Source organism: Berghia stephanieae, chromosome 9, assembly GCF_034508935.2.
Source record: "Berghia stephanieae isolate SIO BIC M18660-M18661 chromosome 9, UCSD_Bste_1.3, whole genome shotgun sequence".
Classification (NCBI taxonomy): Eukaryota; Metazoa; Mollusca; class Gastropoda; order Nudibranchia; family Aeolidiidae; genus Berghia; species Berghia stephanieae.
This window is the reverse complement of record NC_088368.1, coordinates 36,075,443-36,091,439: the sequence shown is the minus strand read 5'-3', so window position 1 is coordinate 36,091,439 and position 15,997 is coordinate 36,075,443. Positions and strand designations below refer to the sequence as shown.

Sequence of the window (15,997 nt, the reverse complement as noted above, 5' to 3'; positions counted from 1 at the left end):
TGTGTGTAAACATGGTATACCTGCCTCCTTTTTTTTTTTTTTTAGATTGAATTGGTATATTCAGTTGGTGTTTTTTGGGGGGTTTTTTGTTGACCATGTTTGGTCAAATTTAAATTTAATTTTTTTCTTTTAATATTCTAATTTTTTTTCTATCCAATTTTTGAGGAAAATTATTGAAAATGAACTGAATTTACTCGGAAATCTATCATGTGATGAAATTGAACGACACTCCACCAACTCTAAAGCATTTTATTTTAATGATTTTTATGAATATTTGTTCACATCAATGGATTCATAATTGTTTGGGGGGGGGGGGGTTCGCTTTGTTTTGTTTTTGTTTTTTGTTTGTTTTTTTGGGTTGTTTGTTGATTTTTATTTTTTATTAGTTTTTTTGTTTCTTTGTTGTTATGTCGGTTTTTTTTGTGTTTTTTTTTTGGGGGGGGGGGAGGGGGGGGGGGGATGTTTATCGCCTGAGGTCTGATATTTAAAAATTTTTGTATGTAGTTCTCTTTGTGTTTTAAATAGTTCAAGTTAGCATATGTGGATAAATATTTTGTTTGGGTTTTTTTCTTTTTTTGTCATTGAAATTATTGAAGCCCTATTTATTACATTGATTTTTAAAAGAATGTTGCATTGTTTAATTATCTAATACTAAAATGTTTTTATAGAAAAGAGGCGAGCAGTGCTGTACAAAATCTTGGTTTGTACTTTCTGTTCTAATCATTACAAAAATGAACCTTTCTTTTCTTTGCAGAATTCAGCTTTAGAAGAGGAGGTAGAAGAACACGGAGATACAGAGGACTTTGAGGAGATAGATGAAATGGAGAGAGTGGAACTGGAGAGACAGGCTCAGCTAAGGCAGCAACAGCTGGAGGAAAAGATGAAAGCCTGCAAGGTAAATAAATTAAATTTAAATTTTGAGCTATTATATAGCGCAATATCCACTACACATGCTCAAAATGCTTTACAATGGTTCCCTGGCCAACAGCAACATTGAACGTAAAAGACGGGACATGACACCTATTAGGCGATATTACAATTTTTTCGGACAGAGACAACTCTTAATGGCCAGGTACTCATTTTACACCTGAATACGGTGAGAGAATGTGAGTAAAGAGCCTTCTCCGAGGACTCAACTATGCGCCGAGCAAGGCTCGAACCCAAGACCTTCCGATCCAAAAGTGAGTGTCATACCACAAGACCACATAGCCGCACAAGGTAGGGAGTAGGAGATGCTATGCCAAAAATCAGCACTCAATATAAGAAAAAAATTAGCAGTCTATAGTATTATTTTAAAGTGCCTAACCTATCCTTTCAAAAAAATATCGACTGCATGAACATACAATACAAAACCTGAAAGCTCCTAAAAAAAATGAATTTATATTTCTATATTTTATATTTAATGTGGCAGAAACTTTTTTTAAGGTCCTTCAGAGCCATAGGCCCATGGAGCCGGAGTTAATACCCATTTCTATAGCGTGAAACATACAATAGCAATTGCTTGCTACCCTTTGGATAGGACGCCATTCTATTGCAAAGTACTTTCCACCTGATCTATCACAGGGGGTCAGAAAAAAAGATCTTGACTGCACACGGGATTGATCTCAGTCCCTTTGCTTGTGAAGCGAGTACTCTACCAACTGAGCTAACGGGACCTCCATGGGTGAAATAGGCCTCGAATAAAGAATCAGCTCAAACCATTTAAAAATTCTAGCTTTTTTTGTCTTATAAATCTGATGTTTGGATTGAATTGTAAGCTTTCATGTCCTTATTCTAATCTCATTGATTTACAGCTTGATTTTCTTCAAGTAATCCATACAGTCAGAATACCAGGTTTGTTCAAGACATTTGGGTGGAGTTCCTGACCTTCCATAGTGGGCAGGGAGGCACTTTACTGTGTCTTCTATCCCCCTAAATCTGTTTTACAACATGCTTTCTGTCTTTGTCTTGGAATGAGATTACTTGGTTTGTCCTTGGCCTTGCCGGATACCCTAGCTGGAAGGGAAACAATCAAGTGTATAGTTTTGGGAGATTATACTTTTTGTCTTGAAAATCATCTTTCTGTTATGCACTATATATATATATGATTTGTATATATTTGAGTGTGCTCCTCTTAGTGGGGACCTGTGTTTGTGTCTGGATGAGACATTTAGGTGATCTCAAACTAAGTACTTGGATAATGTGCTCTTGGAATCTACAACTGTTTCCTATTTGAACCAGTTCCCCCTTAGTGTCACCTTTTTGTCAGTTCTTTAATTGTAATTCTGGAACTTCTTACTATCCCATTTTCTTCCTTTTTACTGGCACTGACATGACCTTAATGTGTTGCAAGTTCCTTAAAACCCTTTTTTAAAAAATCATGTTCAAGACATTGTTTCTGTGTCTTCTATAAATCCAACAGTAATTTGGTAGAAGTCCTTCAGAGCCGTTAAGCATAAGGAGCCAGAGTTTATCCCAGTTTCTTTAGCGTGAAATGGACAATAGTAATTGCTTACTATCCTTTGGAGATGCCATTAGTCTATCACACAGTACTTTCCACCAGATCTGACAGATACACCTACCCAATCACTACTGTGTGGACAGGAAAAAAATCTCAACTGCACCCGGAATATATAGTCGGTAATGGTTACTGTCTATTAGATATAAAGAAAACAGGGCTAACTCCTGCTCCATGGGCGTTTTGACTTTGAAGAAATATTTATCTCTGTTGTCCTTTTTACTCTCCTCTCATTCTCAGATTATAGTCAACTTTTTACGACAATGCGTCCTCAAATCCCAACAAGAATTGGCGAAAAATCCATACCATCAGTACGAGGAGAAGTATCTGTTTGCACCATATGTACTGTCAAGTCACCGGTGTGGGATTTGTGGGGTGGATCTAGTCATGACCGGAGGAGAGGATGGACGAGATGGTGAAGGTGGGTGTCATTACCATTATTATGATCATCATCGTCATCATCATCATCATCATTGCTGTTATTATCATCCCTGTCATCGTCATAATAATGATTTTATATATGAGCCTATACCAGAGACGGGACCCCTAAAGCATATCGCTGTATTGTTATGGAGCACTGAGTGTTATGTATGGCTGTATGTTTTAGGGTTCGAGTCTAGCTCTGTGGCACATAATTGAGTCCTTGGAAAAGGCTCTTGCTCGTATTTTCTCACCTATATTCTCATCTATTATTATTAATTTTTGTTTCATTCTATTACAGTCAACAGCTTCAGGTAGCCTAGTATGTACTTAAGTAATAAATATAATTACGCATCAAACCAATCAGTTGTTTTTGCTCAACAGGGAGTTGTCAGATTGTTTTATTAATGCTTTTTGTAGTTTTGGTAACAAAAACCCTCCTTGTGTCAGATTGTAAGCATTGTCATTCATAATTTCATGGTTTTCATATTGTTGCTTTTATTTTGACATTGACAGAATTCACTGTTTGTGGTTGAACTAGAAAGATTCTATCAAAAATACCCGGACATCGTTTTATTCAGGGCATCTTTCATAAAATCGTAACTGTGTAAAAACAAATAGAAGGAACGAAATTGATGTCACTCAGTTCTTTGTTATTGTTTTTAGACATTTTAGTGATTAGTTCTCAATATCAATCAGACTATAAAAGTTCAAGGATACATATAGCTTTGTGTGTTGGTTCGTTATATCCGGCTGTTGGGTGTTGTGAGTATTTTACCAAAATGCATAGTATCAATAGAAACTTTATGATTTCATTCCTAAGGTCAAACAAGAGAGACTCATGAGATGAGTGAGAAACACCAGTCGGCAGTAAATGAATTCAAAACTTTCAAACAAGTTTACTCCAGTAAGGTACGTTTTCGAGAATAATGTTACTTATCTTCACATGGATTAAGTGAAATATTTGACTTATATGATTTTCAAAGTCCAAGGTAGATGATTATTCTGCAATATGCTTGAGACACTTGAAAAATTCACAATGACTTAAGACAAAAACTGCAAATTAAGTTTTGAATTTGCGCAAAGTACTTTCTGCCAGAGCTAACAGGTCCAGCAACCCAATCATTGATGGATAATTTATGATTTGATTGTTCATTGGTTACTTTTTTTTGTGTTTATATTTTTTTAATCAGACAATTAATTAGGATGTGAAAAGTTACCTTCATGTTTTTGATTAATTTTTTTTAAATTATTTTTTTTACTTTTAGGTATTAAAGGACCTAATGGATATTTCCAAATTTATAAATGATTATGAGGTCAATGAGACTTCACCTATTTACTCGCCGATTGCCATTGATGTGAAAAAGCTGCTGCAAGAGCTCTCGGCTTTCCACACAAACTTGAAAGAGCTGATGATGAGAAGAGACTGGTCAAAAAACATCAGGATCACCGCAACGTTTAATATGGTTATTAACACCTTCCAAAAATTTAAGAAGGTGATCAAAAACCAATATGAATACTCAAAGGTGAGATGAATATTATTTTTAAAATTGTTTTGTTTTAAATGTTTGGATTAATGCTATATGAATACAAGTCAGATAAAAAAGTTAATGCAAAATTATAGGCTTGTTTTAAATTTCCTTTAATAGACAATATTTTGTGTCTGGTTTGAATTTTTTTCTTTAACAATAATGAGACCATATCAGTAGGTAGACATCAAGACTAATATATTAGCAGTTTAACCAATTTGTCATGAACAAGGTTGAATAATGCTTTGTATTTAAAGTCTTTGAAATATTTGTCCTGGCAGCCAACTTTTCATCTTTAATAGAATATGGAATTATGTTTGTAGTTCTGTAGCTGAAGCCAAAAATGTGTAATTTTAATTATTTTTTTTTGTAGTAGTAGTAGACAAGCCTAATCTAGGTCAATCAGTTGTATGTCACTTGCATACCTGGCACTTGTACTGATTTTTCACCAGCCAAGTTTGGCAATATTCGGATTTTTCTTGTCTAGTATTTGAATTTTCAACCAAAATTGTAAAGAAAACTATTGAAAAAGTTATTTTTTATCAGAAATAGATATATTACCAAATTGAACCTCAGTACCTTAAACAATTTAAGTTACAATTAATATTTGCTAATGATATAAAACTGCTTTTTTTAAATTGAGCTTTTATTTAGCGCAATATCCACTAAATGTGCTCAAAGCACTTTACAAAAGGCCCCTGACCAACATGTAGAACGAGACATGATGGCTGTTAGGCGATATTACAATTTTTTTCAGACAGAGGCAACACTTAACGGCAAGGTACTCATTTTACGCCTGAGTATGGTGAGTAACGAGCCTTTTCCAAGACTATGCGCTGAGCAGGGCTCAATTCCAGGCCCTTCTGATCTCAAAGCGGGTGTCATACCACTAGACCACATAGTCCCACATTTTTTAGTTGATGCAGATTTTTTCCTCCTGAAATTTGGAGTTTTGAAAAATGAAAATAAACCGATTCGTTGCCTGCTGCAGGTCTATAATTCTGCCAAACTCTTGAGGAAAAAAACAACAAACAGCATATCTGAAATTTAGATCAGAAAACTCGTCATAGGAAATCTCAGGTTTGAGAGTTTTTGTCAAGGGTCATTTTAATTGATCAATAGTTGAAAGATGATGTGTTTTTCCAAAGCACAACAGAATTGTAGTTGTCTAGTTGTCCCTCGAGTATTCAAAAATGCTGGAATGAGATCCTTTTCTCACTTCTGACCCTCTGTTTGGAACGCCTTACCACAGACCATTCGTGAAAAAGAATCTTTGTCTATTTTTAATCATTTGCTTAAAACATATCTGTTTCGATTTTAGTAGATGGTATGAGAAGCAAGATGGGCATCTGGTTTGTGATGTGTTGTGTGTGTTTGGTTGTGTATGTTTCAGCCAAAATAATTTGTAATTTAAGCGTTGGAGCCTGGTGTCTCTGAGTTATAGCGCTAAATAAGTTTTCATTATTATTATTAGTAGTAGTAGTATTATTATTACTAGTAGTAGTAGTAGTATTGTTATTATTGCTGTTCACTTAATATTACTTGAATCTTTTTCCACAAAACAGTAAGAAGAATGGAATATAAAAGAATGTGGTAAACTATCTATTTTTTTATTTTTTTTTTAATCCAGAAACAAGAGATTGACAGACAGGCACGTTTGGACCATGCTCAAGCTATGAGAGATGACTTTGTGGATGAATCCATGGATAACATCGACCTTGACCCTTATGATAAGCCGATCCATGGGATAGGCGGTCGAGGGAGGAGAGGGCCTGGAGATCGGGGCAGAGGTCACAGGAACAGAGGGGGTCCGCGAAGTGGGAGGCGATGAGGCAAAGCTTGAAAGAAAAAGAGAAAGATTAAACAAAATAAAATAATGAAATTTTACATGTAAATAATCACCAGTAAAATAAAACCATTAATAATGGACAAAAATGGCGGTGGTAATAACGATAATAATGATAAATATGAATAACGTTGGTGATGCTGATGGTAATAGTAAAAGTAATAATAAAAATAATAGAAATAATAATAATGATGATAACTACAACAATGAGGACGAGGATGGTGGTGATGATAATAATAGTAATAATATTAATGATAAAAATCCTTTTGTATTTTGATTACATTAAGATGAATTGTTCTAAAAATTGTTTGCATTGTTTACAAACTCCAATCTGTAAGAAAGAAAAAAATAATATATATATCAAATTTGTGATCACTTCTTTGAAAGCAAAAATCTTCATGGTATAATTAAAGTGTAAGTGGAGAAAAACAGACTGATATATATATTGTTGTTTTGTTTACATATGATTGGTAAACATTTGAGTGTTTCCCTCTTCGTTGGGACCTGTGCTTGTGTCTGGATGAGAACTTTAGGTGATCTCAAACTGTAATTGTAATTCTAGAACTTTTTACTATCCCATTTTCTTCAAACCTTTAAAAACAAATAAACAAATCAGTACTTGATTCCCTCCATGACGATGACAAAGAAATAATAATAATAATACTTTATTTTCACCCTTTCAGAAATTCTTTGTACAGACGTATGGTGCATAATAAAAATCCATAGATATTCTTTAGAATTATTTTTTTCAAGAAATAAGGGCAAATTTTGAAAATATTCTTTAGATTATGCCCATATTTGTGAGGAAAGTTATAGTAATAAATCCACTGGTGTAAAGTGATTGTAAAATTACAACGTTTTACAAATAAATAAATAGACAAATTAATAGCTGAATTTGTAAAATTCTTTTTTAGTTCCTACAAAATGAAAAAGTCTGACTAAATGTACTTACATTACATTTTTTTTATAATTTCAGCTAATCAGTGATAAACTTAAAGCATAATCACCTTAGTTCATTAACCAATTATTTTTCATGATTTATATAATCTTTGTCCGTTATCTCGGTACTACAACTTTATTATTTGAATAATTATCTATAGCAAAATTCCAAACTGTAGCCTCCTTTTTATCAATATCTGAAGGATCATAATAATTGTAAGAAAAAAACAAAAAACAAATGATGATAGATAAAAGAAAATGCAGATAATTATGAAGAGGTAGCCGTTATTCTGCCGCAATCTGGGGGAGGGGGGGGGCATGTTAAAAAAATTTGGGCCAGAAAACTCTTTCTTCAAATATTGATCTATTAAAATCATCTTGTCCAAATTCTTAAACATGGGACTTCAATGGATTCCGAGATTTGAAAGTTTTTGACGAGATGACGTTCGTTTCAATCGATTGATATTTTAAGGGCGAGTTTTCTGTTCAAAACTGTTAAAAATGTGTTGTTGTTTATTTTTGTTTTTGTTTTGTTTTTCAAATTACGGCAGTATTGTTCATGGTGATGACATGAATAAATTGATGATATATTTTTACTTGTGAATTGTTGTTTCAGAGATGATTTGGGATGAGGTTCATTTTAATCAATTGATATTTGAAGGACGAGTTTTCTGTCCAAAATTGTTAAAACATCTTATTGGGGTTTTTTAATTTTCAAATTACAGCAGCATTGTTCATGATGATGAGATTATGAATTGATGATATATTTGTACCTATGATTGTTGTATTGGACATGATGATGACATGAATAAATTTATGATATATTTGTACCTATGATTGTTGTATCCGAGATAACAAAATGCTCATACTTAATCTCCTTATTTTTAAAAAATATTTTTGTTTATATTTTTTTTCTCCTGCCATAGCTTTGCCGTACGTTTTTGTTTTGTTTTTTAATTAGTCCATGACTTAAAGGCCATAATACTGAATTTTGTAGCAATTTATGTTTTTACAATTGACGGTGATATACTTGATATCTGCTAAGTCGCTCTCTCTCTCTCTCTCTCTCTCTCTCTCTCTCTCTCTCTCTCTCTCTCTCTCTCTCTCTCTGTCTCTCTCTCTCTGTCTCTCTCTCTCTCTGTCTCTCTCTCTCTCTCTCTCTCTCTCTTCTCTCTTCTCTTCTCTCTCTCTCTCTCTCTCTCTCTCTCTCTCTCTCTCTCTTTCCTCTCTCTATTTTTACTCTTTGCCATAATTTCTTCTACTATATATGATTACCTTGAAATTTTTGGCTCACATTGACGAAATTATTTCTGCCTTTTGGTTTAGCACGACCGATTATTGTTTAAATTTGTTTGACTGATTGTTAATGGGAAAGCCAATGTTAATGTTTGAGTTATATTGCCAATTGCCTAAAAATAAACCTTCGTACCTTTGAACCTTCCTGACCTCCCATAGTGGGCAGGGAGGTACTTACTGTGTCTTCTATCCCCCTCTATCTGTTTTCCAACTTGCTTTCTGTCTTTGTCTTGGAATGAGATAACTTAGTTTTGTCCTGGCCCCGGCATGTTGGCCTTACTGAAAGGGAAATAGTTAAATGCATAGTTATTGTTTTGGGAGATGATATTTTTTTCCTTGTAAATCATCTCTCCGTTATATATTATTATATTTGTTATTTTTAATGTATAATGAAATGTAAGCATTTGAGTGTATTTCTCTTTGTTGGATCTTGTGCTTGTGTCTACGTGAGTCTTATAGGTGATCCCAGACTAAGTACATTGATGGTATGCTCTTGGAATCTACATCTGATCCCTATTTGTTCCCAGTTCCCCTTTGTCTTCCTTTCTCTTGGGTGCTTTAATTGTAATTCTGGAACTTTCTACTATCCCATTTTCCTGGGTGGGGTTCCTGGCCTCCCATAGTGGGCAGGGAGGTACATACTATATCTTCCATCCCCTTATATCTGTTTTCCAACATGCTTTCTGTCTTTGTCTTGGAATGAGATTACTTGGTTTTGTCCTGGCCCTGTTCGGAGTCCTGGCTGGGAGGGAAACAGTCAAATGCATAGTTAATGTTTTGGGAGATGATATTTTTTTCCTTGTATTATTATATTTGTTATTTTTAATGTATAATGTAAGCATCTGAGTGTATTCCTCTTTGTTGGATTTTGTGCTTGTGTCCAGATGAGAGGTGATCTCAAACTAAGTACATTGGTGGTATGCTCTTGAAATCTACATCTGATCCCTATTTGTTCCTAGTTCCCCTTTGTCTTACTTTTTCTTGGGTGCTTTAATTGTAATTCCAGAACTTTTTACTATCCCATTTTCTTCCTTTTTACTGGCGCTGATATAACCTAAATGTGTTGCAAGCGCCGTAAAACCCTTAAAAGCAAATAAAACAAACTATCCCATTTTCTTCCTTTTTACTGGCGCTGATATAGCCTAAATGTGTTGCAAGCGCTGTAAAACCCTTAAAAACAAACAAACAAACATACCTTTGAACCTTATCACAATGAATTTCAGATACAAAAACTTTGAAGGGACTGAGAACTGTAGCGGGAATTCCATTTAACTTTCAGTGTTTTACACAATGTTCGTTATCAAAGGTTGTTGGGGTTTTTCGATGTTTTTTGTTTGTTTTTGTATTTTGTTTATGTTGGGTTTTTTGTTTGTTTTAGGGGCGGGGGGGGGGGGGGGGGGGGTTGGGGGTGTGTGTTTGTTTTTTAGTTGTTGTTTTGTTTTTTTATTAATGAGGAATTGTTAAATGCTCCTAGTTAAATCAAAAGTTTGTTGTGAGATCCGAGTCTTTGAAAATTTTTTGTCAAGTTGAGAGGGGTGGCATCTTATGACTTCTCATGCTTGACAGAGGCAGTCACTCTTTTCTGTGTCCTCTAATTTTGTATCTTATCAGTTATCCTCCTCCATATTGCTTTCAGCCTTTGTCCATGAATGAAAAAAAAACTTGGATTTACCATAACAATAGCTTTTTTTTTTTTTTTCAAAAACGTAAATTCAATGCCAGCTTTAATATACATGCTATTTTTCTATAACACTTGTCCTTTTTGGTTTTGCCAAGGTTCTTCCTATGGTCTTTTACTGAGAGGGAGGCAGTCAGGTGGATTTAAGGTTGTGAGAGATGCTATTTTTTCTTTCTGGTTGGGGTTCCTGACCTTCCATAGTGGGCAGGGAGGTCACTTACTGTTGTTTCCTTTACCCCTATTAGTTTTCCAACTTGCTTTCTCTATTTTTCTTTGAAGATCACTTGGTTTTGTTCTTTACCCTGTCGGAGTCCTTGGCTGAAATGTATAAAGTTTCGGGAGATGATATTTCTTTTCCTTGTAAATTATCTCTCTTTTACATATTGTGATATATATTTTTTTTAATGTATAATGTAAGCATTTGAGTGTGTTCCTTTTTGTTGGATTCTGTGCTTGTGTCTAGATAAGACTTTTAGGTGATCTCAAACTTAGTAGTATACTGATGGTGTGCTCTTAGAATATCTGTTCCCTATTTGAACCATTCCACTTTGTCTTTCCTTTTCTCGATTGCTTATATGTTAAATAAATCTAGACTTTTTTGACAATCCCATTTAGCTATCTATTTAATGGCAATGAAATTACTTAAATGTGTCGCAAGCACTGTAAAACCGTTAAAAATAAAACAGACACTTGACTCCTGACCTTGATACTAGTCACACTGTGGGCAGTAGTAGTAGTAGTAGTAGTAGCGTATGGCTACACCTCCAAATTCATTTCGTCAACCCAGCTTCGAAAGTCTTCCTCCGCCCTAAGGACGGTTTCACAGCCACCTTCAAGTTTAGTTAATGGACAGTGGAGGACGATGTGATTGCTGGCCTCTGGAGCTTCCTGACATTTCCGGCAGGCATCACTGTTTCCAAGTTTCCATCTGCACACATTTGATGCAGTTCTGTCATGTCTTGTTAAGAGGCGATTTGAGGAAACCCAATATTTCCAGGTGATGGAAACTTAAGTCCTTGATTAAGGCTCTTCATCATACTCGGGGGAGAAATGAGTGTATGTGGCCTTTGGTGAAAAGTGTAAAAAGAAAAAACAATTATAGGAGCACTTTACAGGCATCTAGACCAAAATTATGAATGTTACTATAGGCTTGGGACCCTTTGTAAAACACTTAGAACACAACTTGTGGATACTTATTGATATTGTCATATATATGCAGGTCTGACATCCAAACGCAATTATGGGCCTAGTTTAACATTGTTGTAGTGGACAATATTTTGCATCATTATTTTTTAAATTTCCGATTACAAAAATTGGCCCATAATGACTTGGGTTATCAGATCTGTAAATAAGTGCACGTCGATCTGAGTGCATCCCATTTAATGGGAACCTGTGCTGGGGTCAAGGTGGAACTTTAAAAATGTATCAGATTAGAATAGTCACAAGAATAGATTAACCACTACCATTCCCTGTTTGATCTCTGGGTGGGGTTCCCAACCTCCCATAGTGGGCAGGGAGGCACTGTGTCTTCTATCTCCCAATATTATCTGTTTTCCAACACGCTTTCTGTCTTTGTCTTGGAATGAGATTACTTGTCCTGGCCCTGGCTGGGAGGGAAACAGTCAAATGTATATTAAGAGTTTTGGGAGAGGATATCTTTTTCTTGTAAATCATCTATATGTTATGCATTGTATTATTGTTTTACGTATAATATATGATCTGTAAACATTTGAGTGTGTTCCTCTTAGTTTGGACCTGTGCTTGTATCAGGATGAGCCATTTAGGGTATCTCAAACTAAGCACATTGATAGTGTGCTTTTGGAATTTACATCTGTTCCCCATTTTATCTAATACCTCTTTGTCTTACTTTTTCTTGGGTACTTAAATTGTAATTTTAGAACTTTTTGCTATCCCATTTTCTCCTTTCTCCTGGCGCTGGTATGACCTTAATGTGCTAGATCCTGACTTAATGTTTCTCAATTGTGTGTGCTAATGCATGCAGCTTTTAGCTTTACCATCAGCCTCGCTTTTCTTTTTAAATAGATCGCCATGGTTACGATGCACAATGATCATGCAATTTTTGAATTTTTTAAAGTTGTTGCTGGTACTGGCTGGTTTTAACTTTTATTCACGTTTTACGAATTGTACTGAAATAAAAATGGAATATAAATCCATTATATTGTTTGACTTGCTTTTTTTTTTTTGCTGTGTGTTTTAATTTCGATGTGTGTAAGTGTAGTAGAAAATAATTGTAAAAAATGAATACAACAGCTTCAACAAACAACAAAATACCAAAACACGGAACGTTTCGGATCAAAACCATTCTTCAGCCAACAACAAAAATAAAGACATAAATACATTACTAAATTCCAGATCTCTGTCGTCTATCTGGAATTTAGTAATGTATTTATGTCTTTATTGGGGTTTGTTTTTTTTTTTTGTTGGCTGAAGAAGGGTTTTGAGCCCCAAACGTTCCGTGTTTGGTATTTTGTTCTTTTTTGAAGCTGTTATATTCATTTATGATTATTACTTTTTACAGTCCACAGATTCTAGCAGCCTAGTATCACTTTGACAAGTGTAGTAGAAGCATGCTGTGATTTTGTTAAGTAAGACCAGTTTGGCCTTATACCGATGGGGTCAGAGGTAGGGAGACTTCATTTTATGGGTGTGTGTGTGTGTGCGCGCGCATGTGAGTGTCATTGCAATTCAACCCACTAGTAAAATTTGCCTTAGGGGTCACAATAGCTCAGTTGGTAGAGCACTCGACTCACACGCAAAGAGACTGAGATCAATCCGGGTGGTGAAAAGTACTTCACGATGTCGGGATAAACCATTTGCCATCGTGTTACGGTGTAACCAGTTTCTGGCATGGCGGTTTTTTTGCATCGCTTGCGGCCTCAAAAAAAATCGCAAAATATCACTGATTTGCATTGCGGCCGCAAAATCTGAATTTTTGTTTGCAAATTTTCGAGATTTCGTTTGAATAATATTTTTTTGTTTGTTAAACATTAATTTTTAAAAAGCGATTTTTTTTCTTTTAATTTGATAGCTCGTGTAGAACGTGAAAGATAATTAATCAAGAGTAGTTTCTTTTTTACTATCTCATTTTCTTCCTTTTTACTGGCGCTGATATGACCTTACATTATACAAACACCTTTCTCTTTCATGAACTATTATGGGTTTTTAGGTAAATGAATCGCAATATTTTTCTGAGTTTTTTTTTTGTTTTTTTTTTTTTTTTTTTTTTTTTTTTTGCAAAATTAGGGCTTTTTGTTTTTTGCAAAAAAAAAAACAAAAACTGTCAAGTCAATAGTTTCAACTTTACTTTCACCAGAACAAAAAAAAAGACAAGTTAACCATTTGGAAGGTTACTTATTCTGTCATCTCCCCAGACTTTATAACAATATGGTGGGAAGAGAGGTCACGCTTCCTGTGACTTCTATCCCCACAATATCTGTTTTCCCTTTCCATAATGTTACTTTTTGTGTGGATTGAGATTGCTTTTTTTTTCTCTGGTCCTGGCATGAATCCTTAGCCGAGAGGGAGACAGTCAAATGTATAGTTTTTTTTTTTTGAGAGATTTTTGAAATCACCTCTATATTTGAGGGTCCCGGTTGGTAGAGCACTCGCTTCACAAGCAACGGGACCAAGATCGATTCCGAGTGCAGTCAACGTGAAAGAGTAGTTTCTTTTTTACTATCTCATTTTCTTCCTTTTTACTGGCGCTGATATGACCTTACATTATACAAACACCTTTCTCTTTCATGAACTATTATGGGTTTTTAGGTAAATGAATCGCAATATTTTTCTGAGTTTTTTTTTTGTTTTTTTTTATTTTTTTTATTTTTTTTTTGCAAAATTAGGGATTTTTGTTTTTTGCAAAAAAAAAAAACTGTCAAGTCAATAGTTTCAACTTTACTTTCACCAGAACAAAAAAAATAGACAAGTTAACCATTTGGAAGGTTACTTATTCTGTCATCTCCCCAGACTTTATAACAATATGGTGGGAAGAGAGGTCACGCTTCCTGTGACTTCTATCCCCACAATATCTGTTTTCCCTTTCCATAATGTTACTTTTTGTGTGGATTGAGATTGCTTTTTTTTTCTCTGGTCCTGGCATGAATCCTTAGCCGAGAGGGAGACAGTCAAATGTATAGTTTTTTTTTTGAGAGATTTTTGAAATCACCTCTATATTTGAGGGTCCCGGTTGGTAGAGCACTCGCTTCACAAGCAACGGGACCAAGATCGATCCCGAGTGTAGTCGATTTTTTTTTTTCAGACCCCCCTGTCCGCCCACCTAGCAGTGTTTGGGGTTTGGGTAGCTGGGTATGTTAGATCTGGTGGAAAGTATTTTGCGATAGACTGGCGTCCTATCCAAAGGGCAGCATGCAATAACTGCTATTGTCGGTTTCACGCTATAGAAACCGGGATAAACTCCGGCTCGATAGGCATAATGGCACTGAAGGACTATTGTTATATGAACAATTATGCTGGGTTTTTTTTAATTGTGAATATATTATACGGTTTAACCCTCTCCATACTACCTATAGGGAAATTGTCACATTCGTTACGATTCAACCAACATTTCTCTTATTCAAATTTCTCTTGTTCTTGTACATCAACATCATAAAATTTAAAGAAAATGAACAGTGTGTTGGAGAGCAAGTTTTGCTAAAGAGATTATGTATCGCAAGAACTTTACTGCTATTGTGTTTAAGTGATAAAAATATATTTTTGTGTTAGTTGGGTGTGAAGTTTGGGGGGGAAATCCTGAAAATGGCTGGTAAGGAGAGAGTTAAACGTTTGAGTGTAGCCTTCAGGGCGAGATCCTTTGCTTTTGCCTGGATGGGACTTTTTAAAAAATGTTTTTGGTGATCTCAAATAAATAAGAACATCGATGGATTGCAGGTGGAATCCACTGTTGTGCGGCTATCTGGTTTAGTGGTATGACACTCGCTTTCGGATCGGAAGGTCCTGGGTTCGAGCCTAGCTCAGCACATAATTGAGTCCTTGAAAAAGGCTCTTTACTCATATTCTCTCACCGTACTCGGGTGTATAATGAGTATCTGGCCGTTAATAGCGTTGTCTCTGTCCGAAAAAAGAGATAATATCGCCTAACAGCCGTCATGTCTCGTCCTACATGTTAAGTATTGCTGTTGGCCAGGGATCCCTTTAGCCTTGTAAAGCGTTTTGAGCACGTTTAATGGATATTGCGCTATATAAAAGCTCATTTCTTCACTAGTTGAATCAGTCTCATTTGTCTTACTTTTCTTTGGTGCTTTTAATTTCAAATTTTCTACTTTGCCTTTCCTTAATCTGAATCTTCATTTAATATCCACCTCCACTCATGAAGATTTTGGCATGAACAGTCCCATTAAGTTGAAAATTCAGCAGTGATCTCGAAGCACTGTAAATAAATCTAAAGTTGGTGCAGATGAATATTCTGAGGTCTCTATTTACTGCCATGTACTCATAATTTTACACATGAGCACGGTGAGAGAATGTGAGTGACGAGCCTTTTCCAAAGACTCAATTATGCGCTGCTCAGATAGGGACTCGATCTCTGAACCGTCCAGTCCAAAGCGAATATCATACCACATAGTCGTGTATATCCTTGTTTCATTGTTGTTGAAATGACCTAAAAGTATCGCTAGCGCCATAAAACCCATAAAAACATATTGTACCAATGGCAGAGGTCAGGTGAACGTTACATGCAATAATACTTCAATGAATATTGTACTTGAGTTGTGTGCCATGCAATGATTGCAAAGTGCTTTACCCCGAGGACTCGA

The 15,997-nt window shown here is 35.3% G+C and overlaps 1 protein-coding gene across 6 annotated transcripts in view; it reads left to right on the top strand.

The window, feature by feature from the left end:
• LOC144980141 (TPR and ankyrin repeat-containing protein 1-like) overlaps nucleotides 1-6,463 on the top strand; it is a 110,545-nt gene extending 104,082 nt beyond the window's left edge. For all 6 annotated transcript variants that reach the window (XM_078927697.1, XM_078927695.1, XM_078927698.1 and 3 more), the window contains 5 exons: nucleotides 755-895; nucleotides 2,738-2,918; nucleotides 3,741-3,829; nucleotides 4,186-4,443; nucleotides 6,077-6,463. In XM_078927697.1, the coding sequence (XP_078783823.1) occupies nucleotides 755-895; nucleotides 2,738-2,918; nucleotides 3,741-3,829; nucleotides 4,186-4,443; nucleotides 6,077-6,277 (870 nt within the window). In that variant the 3' untranslated portion in view covers nucleotides 6,278-6,463. The remainder of the gene's footprint in view (nucleotides 1-754; nucleotides 896-2,737; nucleotides 2,919-3,740; nucleotides 3,830-4,185; nucleotides 4,444-6,076) is intronic.
• The last annotated feature ends 9,534 nt before the right edge of the window (nucleotides 6,464-15,997 follow it).